Source organism: Pan paniscus, chromosome 1, assembly GCF_029289425.2.
Source record: "Pan paniscus chromosome 1, NHGRI_mPanPan1-v2.0_pri, whole genome shotgun sequence".
Taxonomy (NCBI): domain Eukaryota; kingdom Metazoa; phylum Chordata; class Mammalia; order Primates; family Hominidae; genus Pan; species Pan paniscus.
Genome location: NC_073249.2, coordinates 190,769,632 through 190,791,907, shown reverse-complemented (window position 1 = coordinate 190,791,907; position 22,276 = coordinate 190,769,632). Strand labels below are relative to the sequence as shown.

General features: G+C 38.5%; 1 protein-coding gene across 6 annotated transcripts in view; it reads left to right on the top strand.

Moving 5' to 3' along the window:
- The window catches only part of AGO3 (argonaute RISC catalytic component 3), a 141,996-nt gene extending 124,725 nt beyond the window's left edge, over positions 1 to 17,271 (top strand). For all 6 annotated transcript variants that reach the window (XM_034961266.3, XM_003812581.5, XM_063608860.1 and 3 more), the window contains one exon: positions 417 to 17,271. In XM_034961266.3, the coding sequence (XP_034817157.1) occupies positions 417 to 525 (109 nt within the window). In that variant the 3' untranslated portion in view covers positions 526 to 17,271. The remainder of the gene's footprint in view (positions 1 to 416) is intronic.
- Positions 17,272 to 22,276: the final 5,005 nt, after the last annotated feature.

Below are 22,276 nucleotides of genomic sequence, written 5' to 3'. Positions count from 1 at the left end.
CTATTAGTGGAGTCAGTGATCCATGTGAAAAATGATGACAGAACTGACTGCCCAAGGTTTCCTATTGAAATATATTGTCTAGACTCATTAGTAATAGAATCATATAGTAACTTAGTTGTTTTACCACATTAATTCAAAGGAGAGATTATTGTTAATAAAGTGATACATTCAGACAGATAGACAAAATGATACGATATCTAGGTTTGCTTCTAATTAATTATGGGGAGGTGAGAGAAGTAAAACAAAATTGGCCTTGAGTTAATAGTGATTGAAGCTGAGTGATGGACACATAGATTGTTACACCAGTCTCTTATTTGTTAATAATTTTGAAATTTTCTACAACAAATAGTATTTTTCGGAATTATTACATCAGAATAGAAAGTTTGTTTTTGTGTTCATTGCCACTTCTCTTACAGTGCTGAAGGAAGTCACGTTTCAGGACAAAGCAATGGGCGAGATCCACAAGCTCTTGCCAAGGCTGTACAGATTCACCAAGATACCTTACGCACAATGTACTTCGCTTAAATAGTCCAAGTATATTCTCTGAGAGGAAGTACTGAAAGATGAATTGACATACAACGTATGTTTCCAGTGAAGTCAATTGAGTAAGGACACCTCCAGCCATACAGAAACCAACACTGTGTGGGGGCCAAGGTCTGATCCTTATGTTAATACAAGGAAGATTGTTTACTTCATCAAGGAACACAGCATCATTATGCAATATGAAACCAGCCAACTGCTTTTTGTGCGGTCTCCTATAGGAAGTATCGCAATTGTTTTGTTTTCATTTCTTGTAGTCTAACCCTTTTAATGCCTTTACCTCAAGTTGCTTGGCAGCACAACTATCTTTGCAAAAAAAAGTAAAGAAAAAGTAAATGATGGTTTAAAAAATACACACCTTCATGAATAATCAAAGTGATTTTTCAGAATTATGTGTGCAAAAAATTAATGTGCATTCATATATTCTTGTAAAAGGTGTCTGTGTATTTTTAAAATATATACATCCATACTTCATATGCATATATATCTAGATCTGGATTGATAATAGATATATATGTGTCTGTTATATATTTTAGAGTTCATTCCATTGGGGAATTTTCTTTCCCTTTTATTCTACCCCCACTACCGCCTTTATTTCTCTATTTCCCTTGCCTTCATCACCTACATTTTTTTCCCAGTCCTACCAATGACATTCAAATGTTGATGTATCTGGTTCGTTTGAATATAAAATATGGCAAACTAGAATTCTACTTTTATTTTGCATACCCTACTCCTGACTCCTATCTCATACACAATTCTGAGTTCTCAACTCTTGATATTGCTGTCTTAAGAAACAAAATTTTATATATATATGTATACATACATACACAGACACGTACACACACATATATATACATAAAATAACTTTCTGTGAGAGTGCGTCTCTCCCCTCCCACTCAGAACATACATTTACCATTTGCGCAATTTGTATATAAGCAGTAGCAACCTGAACTATTCTTTTTCTTTTTTCTTTTTCTTTTCTTTCTTTTTTTTTTTAATGAGACAGAGCCTCGCTCTGTCACCAGGCTGGAGTGCAGTGGCGAGATCTCGGCTCACTGCAACTTCCGCCTCTCGGGTTCAAGCAATTCTCCTGCCTCAGCCTCCCGAGTAGCTGGGACTACAGGCATGTGCCACCACACCCAGCTAATTTTTGTATTTTTAGTAGAGACGGGGTTTCACCGTGTTGGCCAGGATGGTCTCGATCTCTTGACCTTGTGATCCACCCGCCTCGACCTCCCAAAGTGCTGGGATTACAGGCATGAGCCACCACACCCGGCCTACTATTCTTTTTCTTTAGTGAGTTTGTTAAAGCTGCTATAAATATAAAACCTGTCAGAAGTTGTAACTTTCTCTCTGATAAGTGATGTGTATTCTGAAGCCTTCTGTTTCTATGGGTTATACATGGAAATTCTTTAAAGGTTTTATAAAGGGTAAATATTTTTAAAAGATTAGAGCTCTGTAGGGTTGAGACCTCTGAAATTGAGTAGAGAGAGAGAGAAGAGTTTGTTGAGGGATTTTTTGTTTTGTTTTTTGATAGTTTACTTGCTGCCTCTCATACCTTAATGTGATTTTCATATATTTTTTATATATATATATGTATGTGTGTGTATATAAACACATATGTATGTGTTTGGAAGTATAGCTTCCTTTTCTATTTATTAGAATAGTGCTTTAATAATTATAGAATTGTATTGGCAGCATCTTTTATAGAAATATAATCATGTTTATTTTAAGAACTGACAACTTGTTTTTGCTATCTTTTAGTGCAATAAGCAGTTTTAAAGGAAAGTTGTGTCTGCATCTTTACCATGGATAGTAGGAGGAACAGGCACCTCCATAGTTTAAAAGGGCAAAGAATACAGCCTTAATTTCAGAAGGAAAGTTTTGTAATTTTCAGTTTTAAAGCATATCTTTTAAAATTCATCATGATAAAAGGCTGGACGCGGTGGCTCATGCCTGTAATCCTAGCACTTTGGGAGGCTGAGACAGGTATATCACCGGAGCTCAGGAGTTTGAGACCAGCCTGGCCAACGTGGTGAAACCCCGTCTCTACTAAAAATACAAAAATTAGCTGGGCGTGGTAGCGGGCACCTCTAATCCCAGCTACTCGGGAGGCTGAGGCAGGATTGCTTGAACCTAGGAGGCGGAAGTTACAGTGAGCCAAGACTGCACCATTGCACTCCAGCCTGGGCAACAAAACCAAAACTCCGTCTCAAAAGAAAAAAAAATCATAATGAAAATGAAGTGAAATTGCCTAAATGAGTCCAACTTGAATATTAGAAATAAAGTTGAACTTTTATATAATTGTGAATAGCTTAACATATTTAAATTATTTGCAAATAGATTGTGTTTATTGAAGAATCATATTGGCTAGATGCCCATTTTCATTTACTAAAATGAATCAGGAAAATGCAAGATGATATTTTAAAACTTTTGCTAATGTATCACCAGTATAACTTTCCTTTTAAAATTAAGGTGATAGTAACAAAGGAAGTTAGGACTTTGATCATTTTAAATCAGTTAAATCACTGAAATGTGGGAAATTGTTTTACAAAACTTTTATTGATTACACTTTAAGGTATTAAAAAGTACTATAAAGCTATCAAAACTGAGTTTATCAGTAACATTGGATTCAGGGGAGCTTTGCACTTTGTAACTCATGAAAATTGCATTTTGATTTTTTTTTTTTTTTTGCACTGGTTCAGAGTATAGATACTACAGATTGTTTCCAGTGGGCATTGTTGTTAGCCTTTCAGAATTCCATCTGCACGTGAAACCTAATGGATTTAGATCTTTAGTTTCTCTCTTACCTGTAATCCACTATTATTGCCAATTCACTGTATTTTGAGCCTAAAATCTGAGCCCATGTCCTCTGACAGGCATGAAATCTTTTGTCCCTCTGCCAGAAAACTAAGAAAGTACTGTATTTTCTATGTTTATTATTTTGAAGTGTCTGAAATGCAATTTACAACACTGTTGCAAAGAACTTTACAAAAGGTAATATTTGTATCGTATATACATTTTTTCTCCCAGCCTTCTCCCATCTCCTCCAGAAAAATTTCCTATAAAGATGGATTTTTTTACACTGAAATTTTACTGAATATAGTCAGGATCATGGGCAAGAGAAGAAAATAGTATACTCAAGATGATAAAAATTTAATTCGTCTATGCTTGATCAGTGTGAGTAAAACATCTTCCTTTATCATGGGAGCTGCACAGATTCATGTGGGAAACTTTAGGAAATGACTGTAGATACCTTTTCTCTATGTACTCTCTCACCTAATTTTCAGTCACTCATATATGCTAGAGTGGAGCCCTTAATTTAAATCTATTTGGAAGGACTTTTTTAAGAGGAAAAATATTTTTTCTAAATTATAAAGCTTTACCTTTTGAGTGATTTCTTTTTTAGAGTGCTCTTACACTAGTCAGCATTGCTAGTTTAAAGTTGATTAACTTGAAAGAATATGTATACTATATTTCTATTTTGCTAACAAATTGGTATATTAATTACCATTGGTTCTTAATTACAAGAAAACTTGTGCTTAGAATTTTAAGATAAAAGGCTAAGTGACAAATGCTTCTTGAAATTTGTCCTATTTATTGTTGCACTTCTGGTGTAGAATTTCTAATCTTTTTTATTTTAAAAAAGTTTTTTTTTTTAAGTTAAACATGAAATTCACAGTGACCCTTCTGCTCCTGCCCTTGCTCACTAACTATATCATGAATGCTAAATTTTGGTCTTCTTTTTTCTATGATGTATCTTACAAGACTGACTGTAAAATATCAGTCTGGCAACTAGATAATTGATTTTCATATGAAGAAGAGTTGGGAGTTTAATGTATATTCTTGATGGTTAATGTGTCTACATAAAGTGCTGATACATGTATTATATTACAGTATCAGGTTACTGGCATGGAGGACCATACACTTACAATATTGTAGCTGCTATATTTATTTAAGTAGATTCTGACAGTTACTGCACTAAACAGTAAAGAGATAAGCAGGATTCAAGGCTAATGTTAGACCCTTTTTTTCCCTAAGAGTAAGGACACGGAATATCAAAGTAACAAAGGGTGCTGCCATTTTAGTTTCAATTTAATATCAGGATATTCTTTGTTTTAGAAATGTAGATTTTGACTTTTACAGTTTGAAAAAGGGTACCTCAGCCTCTTCAGTACCGGTTTTTTGGCACATTTCAACAGAAATATTAGATTCCCTTTCTTTTTCTTAATAGTGATCTTCTAACAAGTTTCTTGGAAAAACTATCATTCTAAGGGAAATCCCTGTTTATAACCTATTAATATATTTCTATTCCTAGAAGAGAGTCTAGCAGGGATTCTAGTAGGAATTACTGAGTGTTTTGGAAGGCACTTGATAGAGGCATCTCTGCTTTCCAGCACAGGGATTCTCAGCCTTCTAAAGATCTAGACCAGTTTCCAAGCTAGCTTCTCCACAGCCCACCACTGCCTAGTGTTTGCTTGTGTATTCTCTAATGGATTTTAGGAGGATAGGCCTTCTGACAGACAGAGTCATGAAGGACTTAAGGTATGTCTAGGGAAATAAAAGCTGACTTGCCCTTCAGCAGGAATGACTGGCAGCGGATCTCTGTGTTCAAGGAAAGGGTGAGCGCTAAGCATGCCAGTGATGGATCCTAAGTATTTAGATGGATTGCAGACCAGGAATTAGAGACCGTTTGTGACTCAAGGAACTTGATGGATCTGTTTAGAGACCTACATGAATTTGCCAAGGGCAGTGATTTTTATGAAATTCAAGAAGCAAACGACTTCGATACAGCTAGAATATGTTGCAGTCTTCCTATTTCAAACTTGATTTTAATATTTTTACCAAGAAGTTTAACTGACAACTCTGCAAAATTTTCATTCAGTATCATTAAACCTGAATTAAATGTTTGCTTAGCTTATCCTCTTAGATGTTCTTCTGTTGAACAGGCAGATTGCCCTTAACAGTAACTTGCTACTTAAATTACCTTTTATTAGTTAGTCAAGCTGCAAAAATATCATTAGTGTGGCATCTTTATTTTGGCTTTGTCCATATGAAGTATTCATTATTTTCATTCTTTTTGAGAATTCATAAATGTCTTAAAGCTTCAGTAAGAATTGTTGGGAGGTTTGACATCAAGTAACGCCTTCCTGTGTAGCAGTATAACCCTAATTTAGAACTCTTGTTTTCCTATTTCAGTCCTCATATTTGATCATAGAAAAGCACTTTTGTGATTCTATAGGAGTCAAAAAATCAGCCAAGAGTAGGTAAGTCAGTCAGCACAGAAATCAGAAAGTGAGAATTTTCTCCAAAAAATCTTTTTAAAAAAGTCCTGCTTATACTAAGAACATTCTTGATCAGTTGCAGTGTTAGAAATGACACTGTGATTAGTGAAAGCCAAGCTGAGTCCCAGGAAGCAGGGAGGGGGAGTGTGTGTGTGTGTATATGTATGAGTGTGTATATATATAAAATCTCACACACACACACAAAGGGAAAAATTATTTTGACTTTTTTCCTACTTTTAAAATGGTACATTTAAGTTTATAATTTTCCATGTTCAGTCAACATAATTTTTTAAACTAAGGTATAATGGTCAAGGCTTGTGCTAGTATTACCTACTACTCATTGAAATTTATATTACTTTACCCATCAAAACTAGTACTCCAGATGTTTACATCATTGATTAAATCTCAAGAATCTTTTGTTCTTAAAATATGGAAGTTAAAGATTTTAATTTGAATTAAAGATAGAAGGATGGTAAATTCAATGTAGAGGGTTGAGATTTACCAGTGAGAAACCCTGTTGAAGTATCAGGTAAATGGTGTGACAAAATTAGAATCCTGTCAAATCACCTATCCAGCCATCGGGGTCCCTTCCTTTTTTAGACTAATTTCTAAGGTAACCAGAATCTAATGTATCTATGTTAGGGTCTCAGTAAAGCAAAGACGTTTGTCAGGGCGTAGACTCTTGAGTTAAATTTTTTAATCATTTTTTAAAGCAAGGCGGTTCTTAGAAAGTGCCTTTTCAGAAGATGGTGCTGTAGATTTTTATTTTTCAAGTAGCACGAAGCTAAGAATTTTAAAGATAAATTATTTTAGAACTCCAAGAGTGTGACAGTTTCATAAAAATAATGTTAGTTGTTGTCTTGAATCTCGTCCAAGGGAACCAAGGAAAGCTTTTATGCAGTAAAGTATCTAGGTAAATGCTCACCAAATTTATTTTGTAAATTTGAAAACAAAATATTTAGTAGAATTACCTCTTTTAATTCCCAACTGTGTTGGAGGAAATCCATAATGCACATAAAACAGCAAACCTACTTAACTTTTTAACAAGATTATGGGTATAGTACCAATGTCCAAAGGGAAATGTAACTTGCCTGGAATTATAGGCAACATTTTCTAATTAATCTTTTTTTTTTTTTTTTTTTGAGACAAAGTCTTGCTCTGTCACCTAGGCTGGAGTGCAGTGGCTCGATCTCAGCTTACTGCAAACTCCGCCTCCCGGGTTCAAGTGATTCTCGTGCCTCAGCCTCCCAAGTAGCTGGGATTACAGGCGTGCACCACCACACCCGGCCTAATTAGTCATTATTAAGGAGGACTGCTCATAAAGGCAGTACCAAATCATCATTCAGATCAGCTTAAGTGAGAAAGCAAAATGATGATCTCTATTGTTAGAGAAATTTTCTTTTCTAGACACCAAGGAATATTTTAAATGATTTTTTATTTTTTCTAGGATGCAGGAACTATGAAAAATGATGACAAGGCATTTAAAAGGGTATGATCAGTTAAATAGAAGTAAGGTCTGCAAATTGTGCTTAAGGGGAAATAAGCAAAAGAAAGGAAAATAGTAGAACCTTTCATACTAATTAGAAATGTAGTTACCTACCAGAGGGCAATTTTGCTCCATACCAGGAAGCAGTAAATAGCAGTAAATGATCACCTAGGCACTTCTTTCCTGTGAATTTGGTGAGCATTCTTCCAGAAAAGAAGACTAAAAGCAAACAACAACAACAACAAAAAATACCACACCTCAGTAACCTTGTATGCTGCATTATATAATAATGATAGTAAAATTATATTGTTTGGAGTGTACTGTGTCTGTTTGCAAATATACATGCACATTAAACTTTTTTGTTTTTATAATGTCTTAATAGCAATTATGAGTTTATTTTTGTTAAGATTAATTTTTCTATTGTGATGTTTATATTTATTGGCAATTTGTGTGCAACTTTTATATTTTGCTTGTCGGTTTTAAGGTATTTTATTTTTATAGATATTTCTAGCTTTCCTCATTCTTTGTAATAGCAGCAAAGATTAAGATGGAGTGTTAATATACCAACCAAACTACGAATTCCATAAACTCTAGAGTTTGGATTTTTACCAATAAACCATTAACACTATTTTGTAACTTAGAATATTTAATGTTGTTTATATAGTGGGCATTAAAGACAGTCTTTAGACAGATTTCTACATGTGGAGGGGAGGTGGGGCTTTCCTGTAAGTTTGATCCTTTTTTTCCCCTTTAGTAGCAAACTAACATAACAGATTGGATTTATTTTACCTGACTACAGTTTTGGGGAAACCTGTCAAATAAATAATTGTTACATGCCTTTTTTTTTTTTTAATTTAAGCACATTGAAACTGCTTAAATGGTCACATTTTTCAGCATTAGGATTAAGATACCATTTTTGTAGGCCTGGAAAACAAATAGCACATGATTCAAAATTCATTGAATTGACTTTGAAATGAAACTTTTCTCCCATAATTTGTTATATGGAAGATTTGCTACCCTGATCTTTTCCCTAGCATACTTCTAAAGTTGATTGAATCCCTGAGTATCAATGAAGAAATCAGAGTTTAAGTGGCTAGGGAGAGCCAGGTATAAAGACTGATTAATAGAGTACTTCAGCTAATTAAAAATTTAAATAGTAATAATTTATGAATGTGAATAAATTGGAAGGCAGTAAAAAGAATGATTATAGAATATTAAGTTCAATTATATATAGACAGTCCAGTTTCCTAGTGAATAGATCAAGATTATTTGTTTTGTTTTGTGGCACTATCATAGTTCACTATAACTTCAAACTCCTGGGCTCAGGCTATCCTCCCACCTCAGCCTCTGAAGTAGCTGGGACTACTCGCATGCGCCACCATGCCCAGCTAATGGTTTTTTTCTTTAGAGATGGGGGTCACTATATTGCCCAGGCTGGTCTTGAACTCCTAAGCTCAAGTGCTTCTCCCACATCAGCCTCCCAAAGTGCTGGGATTACAGCCATGAGCCACTGCATCTGGCCAAGATCAAGATTATGGATATTGGTATGTTAACTTTTAAAATAAAAGCACATGGGCTGGGCGCAGTGGCTAACGCCTGTAATCCCAGCACTTTGGGAGGCCGAGGCAGGCAGACCACCTGAGGTCAGGGGTTCGTGACCAGCCTGGCCAACATGGCGAAACCCCGTCTCTACTAAACATACAAAAATTAGTTGGGCATGGTGGCACATGCCTGTAATCCCAGCTACTCGGGAGGCTGAGGCAGGAGAATCACTTGAACTTGGGAGGCGGAGGTTGCAGTGAGCCAAGATCGCGCCATTGCACTCCAGCCTGGGCAACAAGAGTGAAACTCCATCTCAGAAAATAAAAATAAAAATAAATAAAAGTACATGAAAAAAGTATATTCCCTTAAGCAGGTAAAATACTTGCATTGTATTTTTACATCATGAATTTGCTTGTTAAGAAATTTCTTTTCTATAAGTGGTTAAAAGATAAACTGTATTCCATCCTCTGGGTTTTCAATTCTAAATTATTGGAGCTCAATGTATGACATTTTACTGTAGTGTATTCCACTGAGAGGCAAGGAAATGGGAAAGTGTCAGGTAATTATAAATGGGAAAATTTTATTTTTATATGATGTAAAGTTTTACAGTTTAAAATAGATCAGCATGTGATTTCTTGTAGAGATTAGCCATTTCATTTCTTTTTGCATTTTTGCCAGTTACATTAGTTTGCCCTATGATATACTATTCTGAGATACTTCAGCCCCCCACACATCAAGTACTAATTGTATACAGATAGTACAGATTTGTACTCTGATTATAAGAATTTGTTACTACTAATTAAAAGCAAATTAATGGGGCTGGGCGTGGTAGCTCACACCTGTAATCCCAGCACTTTGGGTGGGTGGCTGAGGCGGGCGGATCACGAGGTCAGGAGTTGGAGACCAGCCTGCCCAATATGGTGAAACCCTGTCTCTACTAAAAATACAAAAATTAGCTGGGCTTGGCGGTACGTGCCTGTAATCCCAGCTACTGGGAAGGCCGAGGCAGGAGAATGGCTTGAACCCAGGAGGCGGAGGTTGCAGTGAGCCAAGATCACGCCACTGCACTCCAGCCTGGGCGACAGAGCAAGACTCCGTCTCAAAAAAAAAAAAGCAAAATATTTTTGCTGTGAGTGTATGTCCCCTTTTAAGGATATTTATTGCGCTTATAACCTTAATAGTTGTATTCATTACATTTCAACATGTCCAAGGTTAGCAGACATGTAGTTCCTGAAGACCAACATTTTAAAAGTTGCCTCTGGGCTGGGCATGGTGGCTCACGCCTGTAATCCCTGCACTTTGGGAGGCCGAGGTGGGCGGATCACGAGGTCAAGAGATGGAGACCATCCTGGCCAACATGCTGAAACCCCATCTCTACTAAAAATACAAAAATTAGCTGGGTGTGGTGGCGCACGCCTGTAGTCCCAGCTACTTGGGAGGCTGAGGCAGGAGAATCACTTGAACCTGGGAGGCGGAGGTTGCAGTGAGCCAAGATTGCACCACTGCACTCCAGCCTGGCAACAGAGCAAGACTCCATCTCAAAACAAACAAACAAAAAAAGGTGCCTCTGGTCCTGTGTTTTCTTTTTCCTTCTGAAAGTTCATAGAAACCTGGCATATAGAGCTTATTTTGCTGTTTTAACTGGTTGGCTCCACAAATCCCGCTACCTGACATCAGTACAGCTTGACCGCAGTGAAGTACTTGATGGCTTGTTCATGTTTAGTTCACCTCTTTAGAAAGAAAGCTTTGTGGCCAGGTGCAGTGGCTCACACCTGTAATCCCAACACTTTGGGCAGCTGAGGTGAGCAGATCACCTGAGGTCAGGAGTTCAAGACCAGCCTGGCCAACATGGCGCAAAACCCTGTCTCTTCTAAAAATACAAAAATTAGCCGGGTGTGGTGGCGGAGGATGCAGTGAGCCAAGATCGTGCCACTGCACTCCAGCCTGGGCAACAGAGTGAGACTCTGTCTCAAAAAAAAAAAAAAAAAAATCGTTGTGCAGTAATAGATCATCCCAAAAAAGAATTGCCATGAACAGCGTTATGCGTAGAAAACAGATGGAAGTGTTGGTCATTAGAGCCTTGCTTTTTAAATTTTATTCTTTCCAAAAATTGGCGGTATGCTATCTATAATTTCATGTTTGATGTTGAAGAGGCAACACCAGAGACTAGAGAGGGAGATTACTCTGATATTTAGTGCCTAAAACTTTCATCTTGGCCGGGCACGGTGGCTCACACCTGTAATCCCAGCACTTCGGGAGGCCGAGGCAGGCTGATTACCTGAGGTCAGGAGTTCGAGACCAGCCTGGACAACATGGCAAAACCCGTCTCTACTAAAAATACAAAAATTAGCCAGGCATGGTGGTGGGCGCCTGTAATCCCAGCTACTCGGGAGGCTGAGGCGAGAGAATCGTTTGAACCCGGTAGGCGGAGGTTGCAGTGAGCCGAGATCATGCCACTGCACTCCAGCCTGGGCGACAAGAGTGAAACTCCGTCTCAAAAAATAATAATAATTTTAAAAATAAAAGACAAAACTTTCATCTTTATTTCATAACTTTATTTCATCTTTATTTCATTTTTGGTTGGGAAAACAAACAAAAATCTCTTAAGTTAGTCCTTTAATAGTCTTTTTAGAACCAAAGAAGGAAAGACTGCAAAAATGTTGCATACGTGACTCTTTATTGTCAGAATCTGTAGAAACTGGAGGTCTTTGTAAAGAAATAGACTAGTAGGATTGTGAGAATATATAGTGAGGGGGGATTTAGGATAAGTCTTCCTTGCTGGGATCCTTGGACAGAAACCTTACAATTGTTTAATATTTGCAGAGTAAAAGAGCAGCTATTGCTATTTGAACCTACAGAAGAGACCTAAGACGAGCGTCTCTGTAATCTAAATTTATATGATAATGTTGTCCCAGACCCAAAGGCACACCTATTCTCAGTAACTTAGAGAAGTCTTGGAAGTTGCTTCTGAATTACAGTAAAGAAATTAAATGAAGTCTTTATCCTTAAATAGGGCCAGGCATTGCTATCAACATAATGTCTTTGGTTTTCCCGTTTAAATAGAAAACACCAAGCAGGGCCTTTCCAGACAATGTAGTCTTTCCTGTAAAGAAAATGGTTTTGGTGTGGGATTTGGTAAAAACACTGGTTAGTTTGTAATGAAGAAAGAATTTTGGCATAGACAGTCCGACCCAGTTCATGGATACAGTTTGATCCCAGGGAGTTTAACAAAAGGAAGCTTTGGTTTTGCTAGCAACAGACTTGATCTTCTATAGTAATTAATTGCAATTAAGGTTTTCCAGGAGCTTTCTCATTTCTTAGCCCAGGGTCCAACCCCATTCCCTCTTTAAAAAAGAAAGAATAGGCCGGGAGCAGTGGCTCATGCCTGCAATCCCAGCACTTTGGGAGGCCAAGGCAGGCGGATCACAAGGTCAGGAGTTTGAGACCAGCGTGGCCAATATGGTGAAACCCTGTCTCTACTAAAAATACAAAATTAGCTAGGCATGGTGGCGGGTGCCTGAGGCTGAGGCAGGAGAATCCTGCTAGTCTGAATTACAATAAGGAAATTAAATGAAGGATTTATCTTTAATAGAGCCAGGCATTGCTATCAACATAACATGTTTGGTTTTCCCCTTTAAATAGAAAACACCGAGCAGGGCCTTTCCGGACAAGGTAGTCTGGAACCCAGGAGGCGGAGGTTGCAGTGAGCCGAGATCCCACCATTGCACTCCAGCCTGGGTGGCAGAGTGAGACTCCGTCTCAAAAAAAAAAAAAAGAAGGAATAGGAAAAGGACTTAGAGGCAGTTGATACAGAATTCTACTGGGGGTAAATGACACTCTCAAAATACTTGGGAAAGAAGAATCACATGCCACAAGCTATAGCTTGATTAATATTTTAGCATGTTTTCCATGTTTGTATTCTAAAGTTTGTTTCCTTTGACATTCCATTATCTTACTAGAGTGCCACCATTCTTATTTGTAATACAATCAGTGTTTTATGCCATTTGTGAATCACACAATTGTTCTTTTTTCCCCATCACACACACACACACACAAACACACACACTGTTAAAAATAAAAGAGGGGAAGGATAAAACAAAAATAGATAGAATGATGATTATTACAATGTAACTTTAACATATATGAAGATAAATTCTAACTCAGTTAAGTGAGAATTAAGATTGAAAGTATTAGTGTTGCAAGTATTATCTCTAGCCATGGAATTTTTTGCTGGCTATAGAATGCTAATGTGAACAGAATATATATCAGGAATATGATGTATTATGGCAAAGTGATAATATTATTGTTGATATTAGCCAGATGTGGTGGTTTGCACCTGTAGTCTGAACTTCTCAGGAGGATGAGGCAGGAGGATAGTTGAGCCCAGGAGTTTAAAGCAAGCCTGGGCAATACAGCAAGACCCCAATCTTTAAAATAAATAAATAAATAAGAATTATTCTTGAAAGTAATATTCTAACCTTCTGCCAACCAACAGAGATCCTCATATTCTTAAAGAAAATTAATATAGCTTATGGTTTTGATAAATTTGACTCTGATTTAAACTTTAAAATGTTATGACTTTTATTCTGATACATGGCTTCTAAAATATGTAAAAAATTATATTGAATGAATTAATACTTAACCTGTTCATTTCTCTTAATTTATGTATTTATTCTGACTTTATTATACAGCTTATGTCTCACATCTGCCTTCTTGATATGTGCAAAATATTGTGTAAAAATAGTTTAAAACTCATCCCAGTTCCTAGTCAAGCGTGGGCTGTAAGAGAGAAGGCTTAAGGTGTTCTTTAATGGAGGAACTTTTGAAAGATCACAAATGGAAAAAGCCTATTGAGAATTTATTGCCTTTGAGAGTAGAAAGGGCTCTAGAATATGAGCCAGAGACTTGGAATTTAGTAATAGGTCTCCCACTGATTTGCTCCGTGTCCTTAGGCAATTCTTTTAATCTCTGTGTGCCTAGTTTCCCCTTGTAAATAAGAGTGGTAATACCTGTCCTCACCTACCTCACTAAATTGTTGGAGTTCCTTTGTTTTGAGTCAGGGTCTCACTCTGTTGCCCAGGCTGAACTACAGTAGTGTGATCATAGCTCACTACAGCCTCCAACTCCTGGGCCCAAACTATCCTCCTGCTTCAGCCTCCCAAGTAGCTGGGACTAGAGGTACATGCCACCACACCCGGCTAATTATTTTCTTTTATTGCAGAGATGGGGTCTCACATGTTGCCAAGGCTGATCTCTAACTCCTGAGCTCAAGCAGTCCTCCTGCCTCAGCCACCCAAAGTGCTGGGATTATAGGCATGATCACTAAATTGTTGTAAGAATAAGATAATGTTTGCGGAAGCATTTGAGTTCTCCAAAGGAAAAGCTATTCAGACTTTCAAGATAATAGTGTTGTGTGAAGGATTCCTTTCCAGTTTGCCTCTGTGAAAATGTCTTTGTTGTAGATCATTTTATGAAATAGGAATAAGAGAAACATAGGCCTTATCATGGTGTAGTGTTCACTTACAAACATATCCTGTTGTTTCTTCCCTGCAAGATATCCAGCACACAGGCTGAATTTTTCTTTATAATAATCCTTGGCAAAAGCATAACTTTTCAAAAACCAAATGATTTTAGTGGTGCTATGGCAGCTGCAGTTTTGAGTTAGATTAATGTGGTGAAAACCATCAAATACTTAGAAATTGACTGGGTGCGGTGGCTCATGCCTGTAACCCCAGCACTTTGGGAGGCCGAGGTAGGTGGATCACTTGAGGTCAGGAGTTCGAGACCAGCCTGGCCAACATGGCGAAACCCCGTCTCTACTAAAGATACAAAAATTAGCTGGGCACGATGGAGGGTGCCTGTAATCCCAGCTACTCGGGAGGCTAAGGTGGGAGAATTGCTTGGACCCAGGTGGCAGAGGTTGCAGTGAGCCAAGATTGTGCCACTGCACTCCAGCCTGGGCAACAAGGCGAAGCTCTGTCTCAATTAAAAAAATAATAATAATAATAAAATACAAATACTTAGAAATTAACTTCGCCTTTGCCTTCAGGCACTTTTGCTACATGTTAGCATCAGAGGCTATTGTACAACTAGATGGTTATTCCCTGTTTCTTGGCCGATTTTTGGTACCTTTCTTTGAAGAAGAGGGTTAGATTTTAAGAAAGAAAGTGTGCTTATTTCACTCATGTCTTTGCAGAATTTAACTTTGCTTTACTTTAAAAATTCCAATCATCATGTACCTGTAAAGGTTAAAATATAGTGAAAGTTTCTGCTTCATGTGAATTCAATTCTGAGCACCTGCAGGTCATATCAGGTGTCTGATGCAGTTACCTTTATGGATCGTGGCAGGTCCTTACATTTCAACAGGCTTATGCATTTCCATGGGGGGAAGAGATTCTGTTTCTAGGAAATTACAAAGGGCACACCACTGCAGGGAGTGTAAACAATTCTTTGTTGCAACAGACAAGATTTTTTTTTAAAAAAGAAAAAAGGATGCATTTTAGGTACACAGGGTATGGACGCATTCAACATTTACTTTTATCTCCACAGATGCCAACCTCCCCTTGTTGCAGGCAGTTGGGCTTTTCCAACTCATTGCTAACAAAGCTGGCATCTGCATTAATTTCAATGAGAATTTCAAGTACCGAAGATGAAAAGTTGGGGAGATTCATGTTTGAAAAATGAACAAAAAATCCACCTTGTGCAGTGAGATAGCTAACGCTGATATATCAGGAATGATTTTAAACTATTTTTGCTGTAATGTGTAGCTTTAATGTCTCTTTTCAGTTATGGACCCATAAAAGTATTCCTATATCTTGATAAAGATCATTCTTGTGGACTAGTACGTGGATGCATTCATAGGCTTTGGGAAGCAGTGGTGTGCGTATGTGTGTCTATATCAATATTTTATGTTTATAACTCTGCATATTAAGTTTATATAGAAAAAAATAATGTCTTTCTTTAGTGTTTGGGGGACTTAATGGTAATATGACCATTGCAGTGTAATCTGACTGCTCACTCTAGAGAACACTTCTGTTATACACAATGCACATACAAACATACACCCCTAAAGCGTAGCTAACTGCTCCCACTAGATAATTGCTGCTAAAAACAAAACAAAACAAAACAATACAAAACAAAAAAAAACCCTAAGTAATGGAGGAAGAAATAGCATTCTTTTAAAAGGGGCTTTTCTGAAGAGTAAAATGTAAATACAGGACATGTGGGGAGGGTGGGGCCGCCTGCAAAATGTCCTGAAGATGGACAAATAGCCTTTTAAATTCTACTTTTTAACCATCTTTACCGTGTGTGCCTATTTGTATTGCAGATGTGAACTACTATTTTTGGAGGTTGATATCAGTATGTTTTGAAACTGAATTATTACATAAAATCAGAGTAACCTCTTTCTCCATCCTCCTTTTCCACACTATTCTTGCCAAATATTTCTACTGAAACCCAGTTTCAGCAAGGCAAAATGATGGGACTCTCAAACCTCCCTCCTCATCTTCCCTTCCCCTCTGTCTTATGCCTGGCCTGGCCTTTTTTGTTGTTGTTGGCTTTTCATAAGTAAGAAAAATTTATTGTAGTATTTCAAGACTGCAGAATTTCAAGTGTATATCTATAAATCTTTTTTTAAAATCTTCGGCTACACAGTAACATCAATTAAAACAGAAGAGTGAGTCTAAGTCTGTAATATGCTGTAGGACCAGATAAGATTTTGAATGAGACTAAACTTGACTGCCATATTTTAAGAGGAAATTGGAACTTTATGGTGGAGAATGGATGAGAGCAAGTCTATGATATATATGTAGTCATTGTATCATTAGAAACACCAAATGCTGAATCCTATCACTGTGTTCTTGGGGGCCAGGCCTTGGATTTGGTTGTCATTTAAACTCCTTGAAAATTATATGTAATTATAATGAGCAGAAGGCAAATAAAGTTTTTGAACAAAAGTCCTTGTTTTCAGTATTTAAAATTTGGTAATATATTTTCTTTTTCAGTTAAACTATCTTCCCCACAAAAAATATTATACTTCAGTTAAACTATCTTCCCCACAGAAATTATTATACTACGAACAAGTTATGAGTGAGACTGAGAAGCTTGAAGAAGCTGGTTTTTAAGCAGCTCATATAATATTTTGTGTTAAAGAAAGTGTCATTGTTTCCTGTTGGGAGGCAAATAACAACAACAACAAAAGAAATTGTCATGATTCTTTCTGAGCCAAACTGTCACGAAATGTTCTGTGACAGAACCACTACTCTTTTTTCTGCCATTCTGCCTACTGGAGAGTTCTATGTTGTATTTGTTTTTAATCCTTGATTTTAAAAATATTAATGGTTTTAGTGTTGCTTAGCTTCAGTTTGAAGTATAACTTTCACTAATAACTGCAATAAAAAGAAAAGCTTTGCTCTTAAACTTTCTCGTGTGGTCATCATTACAGCTCTTCAGACTAGGGAACGAGACCCATGTGATACAGTGGAAGGCACTTAAGCTTTAGTCATGAAGTCCTGGGTTCAAACCTTGATTATGTGACACTCTGAGCAAGTTCCTTGATGCTTCTAAATCTCAGTTTCCTCCAGTGTGAAAGGAGAAAATAGAACTGTTGGAGCATTAAATGAGACAATACATAGAATGTTTCCAGTGCTGGGCATGTGGCTGGAGCTCGGGTTTTTCAAAGACTGCCTACCTCCCCTCTACCCCACCCATTTTTCACCTTCTTAAATAAAAGACAGTGAGTGGAGTGAAAATGGGGAGACGACGCTAGGCTTCCAAACTTTGCCAGGAGGTGAAAGAATTAAGAATATGTAGGGAAAAAAGGAACCAAAATGAACTGGAGGAATCTTTACAGGCCCAAAAGTGGATAAACAGCCCCGGTATGCGATGCAAGAAAACACTGGACTAAGATTTTGGAAATCAGCTCTCAACCCTCTTTAACTGCATAATTTCAGGTATAGCTCTTCATTTTATAATTAAAGTTGTTGGACTAATACCAGAAGTCGCAAGTTGGCAGGCCAGTTTCAGTCTGCAAATAATTTTTAATTGTTTAAATTTTTTTCTTTCTTTTCTTTTCTTTTCTTTTCTTTTTTTTTTGAGATGGAGTCTCGTTCTGTCACTCAGGCTGGAGTGCAGTGGCGCGATCTCGGCTCACTGCTACCTCCACCTCCCGGGTTCAAGCGATTCTCCTGCCTCAGCCTCCTGAGTAGCTGGGATTACAGGCACATGCCACCACGCCTGGCTAATTTTTTGTATTTTTTGTAGAGACAGGATTTCACCATGTTGGTCAGGCTGGTCTTGAACTCCTGACCTCATTATCCGCCCACCTCGGCCTCCCAAACTGCTGGGATTACAGGCATGAGCCACCATGCCAGGCCAATTGTTTAAAATTTTTTAAGAGAGACAGTCTCACTCTGTCGCCCAGGTGGAAATGCAGTGTCAGGATCACAGCTCACCTCCTGGGCTCAAGGATCTTCCTGCCTCAGCCTCCCAAGTAGCTAAGACAACGGGTGTACACCACCACATTCGGATAGTTTTTAAAATTTTTGTAGAGATGGAGTCTCACTATGTTGACCAGGCTGGTCTGAAACTTCTGGCCTCAAGCAATCCTCCCACCTCGGCCTCCCAAAGTGCTTGGATTACAAGCATGAGACACTGCACCTGGCCCAGATTTTATCTTCTCTTTAAAAATAAGAACCAAGTGTGGTGGCATCCCCCTGTAATCCTAGCTACTTGGGAAGCTGAGGCAGGAGGCCTGCTTGAGGCCAAGAGTTCGAAGCTACAGCAAGTTGCGATCATACCACTGTACTCCAGCCTGGACAAAAGAGCGAGACCCTGTCTCCAAAACAAAAAATAGTAAGATACACTAGAACCAAACAAATCGCCAGTGACATTAGAGCTCAACTGCTTGAGACTTTCTTCAGAGCAAGGGTGCTCAGAACACCACACTTAAGCATCAGAAATGAGGTGGCAGTCTAAGGTAAAATTCTAAGTGTTTGTTGTTGTTGTTTTGAGACGGAGTCTCACTCTGTCGCCCAGGCTGGAGTGCAGTGGCGTGATCTCTGCTCACCACAACCTCCACCTCCTGGGGTCAAGCGACTCTCTTGCCTCAGCCTCCAGAGTAGCTGGATTACAGGCGCCCGCCACCACGCCCGACTAATTTTTTGTATTTTTAGTAGAGACGGGGTTTCACCATGTTGGCCGGGTTGGTCTCGAACTCCTGACCTCAGGTGATCCACCTACCTTGGCTTCCAAAGTGCTGGGATTACAAGCGTGAGCCACTGTGCCTGGCCAGTGAGGGGCATACATCTGAATGTAGTTTTCATGTTTAATTTGTCTGGTTATTTGACAGATTTATCTCAGCTGCTGATACTTGCATACCTTGCTTATGTTTTCAGGAAATTAATTAGGTTGATGTGTCAATGCCAGGAAAGGATGTGTACGTTTTCACAATATTTGACTAAATGTTATGAAGGGAACTGAAATCTTTAGTTTTATCTATAGAAGAAAGATGACTGTTTTCCTGTCATTTCTGTTGCTTCCAGTTTCTACAGTCTATGAAGATCTTTATGATGCCTTTTTTTTTTTCTTTCTTTTCTTTGAGACAGGGATTTGCTCTGTCACCCAGGCTGGAGTGCAGTGGCATGATCTTGGCTCACTGCAACCTCCACCTCCTGGATTCAAGCAATTCTCATGCCCCAGCCTCCCAAGTAGCTGGGACTACAGGCGTGTGCCACCACACCCAGCTAATTTTTGTATTTTTAGTAGAAATGGGGTTTTGCCATGTTGGCTAGACTGGTCTTGAACTCCTGACCTCAAGTGATCCCCTTGCCTCAGCCTCCCAAAGTGCTGGGATTACAGGCGTGAGCCACCGCGCCCAGCTACAATTCCTTTATAAAGTAGTACTTTTCTTGTACTTTTCCCTATTAAAATATCTTTCTTGGGCTGGGTGCAGTGGCTCACACCTGTAATCCCAGCACTTTGGGAGGTCGAGGCAGGTAGATTGATAGAACTCAGGAGTTTGAGACCAGCCTGGGCAACATGATGAAATCCCATCTCTACAAAAAATACAAAAAATTAGCTGGGCATCGTAGTGAACCTATAATCCCAGCTACTCGAGAGGCTGAGGTGAGAGGATCACTTGAGCTTGGGAGGCGGAGGTTGCAGTGCATGGAGGTTGCAGTGAGCTGAGATTGCGCCACTACACTCCAGCGTGGTGACAGAGCAAGACTCAGTCTCAAAAAAAGACTTTTTTTCTTAAGAATAACGCTGGGGTTCAAAATTTATAATTATAAACAAAACAGATACCTTAGTGGCTTAGTATCATGAAGTCCAATATGTTCAGTTCTCAACTGAAACAAAATTTTAATAGGCTTTGCTAAATGATTTTAAAAATAGGCCAATTCAAAAGTACCTGAGGCTGGGCATGGTGGCTCATGCCTGTAATCCCAGCACTTTGGGAGGCCAAGGTGGGTGGATTGTTTGAGTCCAGGAGTTCAAGACCACCCCAGACAACATGGTGAAACCCCATCTCTACAAAAACTACAAAAATTAGCCAGGCATGGCGACATGCTCCTGTAGTCCCAGCTACATGGGAGACTGAGGTGGGAGGATCACTTGAGCACTTGAGCCCAGGACATGGAGGCTGCATGTGCCACTACACTTAAGCCTGGGTGACAGAGTGAGACCCAGTGTCAAAAACAAAACAAAAGCACTTGAAACTATTAAATGTATAATATTACTCTTCCTTTACTGTAACTATGTTGCTAAATAGAATTTGCATATTGTATTCCAAAGCAAAAGTAAAAAAAAAAAACATAGGAATGGTCTGATGCTGCACCAGACAGGATTTCAGTCAGCACCAGCATTCAGATGGTTTTCACATGTATTTTATACACATGTAAAATTAAGATTAACTGGCCAGGCGTCGTGGCTCACACCTGTAATCCCAGCACTTGGGAGGCCAAGGCGGGTGGATCACCTGAGGTCAGGAGTTCGAGACCAACCTGGGCAACATGGTGAAACCCTGTCTCTACTAAAAATACAAAAATGTATTTGTATAATTATATTTGTATAAAAATACAAAAATGTATTTGTATTGTCTCTACTAAAAATATAAAAATGGCCGGGCACAGTGGCTCACGCCTGTAATCCCAGCACTTTGGGAGGCCGAAGCAGGCGGATCACGAGGTCAGGAGATCGAGATCATCCTGGCTAACACGGTGAAACCCCGTCTCTACTGAAAATACAAAAAAATTAGCCGGGCGTGGTGGTAGGCACCTGTAGTCCCAGCTACTCGGGAGGCTGAGGCAGGAGAATGGCATGAACCCAGGAGGTGGAGCTTGCAGTGAGCTGAGATCCCGCCACTGTACTCCAGCCTGGGCAACAGAGAGAGACTCAGTCTCAAAAAAAAAAAAAAGAAAAGAAAAAGAAAAAAGAAAAAAAATTAGTCAAGCGTGGTGGTGCACACCTGTAGTCCCAGCTACTCAGGAGGCCAAGGCAGGAGAATTGCTTTTTGTAGTTTTTGTAGAGACAGGGTTTCACCATGTTGCCTGAGGCAGTCTCGAGAAGGCAGAGGTTGCAGTGAGCCAAGATCGCACCACTGCACTCCAGCCTCGGCGACACAGCGAGACTCTGTTTAAAAAAAAAAAAAAAGATTAACCATCTTTTTATATTTTGTTTTATAAGTTTAATCTTAATTTTTTCCAATTTATATTTGTGCTTGTATAAAGATTTTAGACTATGAAAGTTTGCCATCTGTGGTATCCCTTTGAATCGTATTTAAAAATACATATTCATAGGTGCTATCTAGACCATTCATAAAACTATTACTGTTGTCTAAGATTCTTTAGATATTAATCTGAAAATCTGCACAAAAGTATATCACTTTACTGAATGCAGCAAAGTTACTTGCCATTTACTTTACCCTGAAGACTTTTCTTTCTTATGGAAAAAGAGTGGGTTTTGAAGATAAGAAGGGCAGATGGGGTGGTAGGAATCATTGTTTTAACCTCCAGAGCAAATCATCTGCAGCCGTGTAGTTGAAGTGGGCCGTTATTTCTCTGACTAGTATGCTATGCAAAATGAGTTAGCCTCACCCAAATCTCGGCCTTGACAATCTCAGCACGAATTTCTTTGGCCTGAGACAAGTACAGGACCAGCAGAAAAGCAAGCTGGAAAAAAGGTCAAAGTTAAGCAATTTCCTCTGGAGTAATGAACAACAAAAAATGTCTGTGAGAGAGGTCAACTATTCCCAGTCACCTCCTGCTAAAAATATTAATAGTATTTTTAATAAAAATACTATTAATATTTTAATAAAAATACTATTAATATTTTGATAAAAATATTAATAATAATAATAATTAAACTCAACTCCCTTGGCAAACACTCACATAAAACCTTCAAATCTTCTACCAGACCTTGAAAG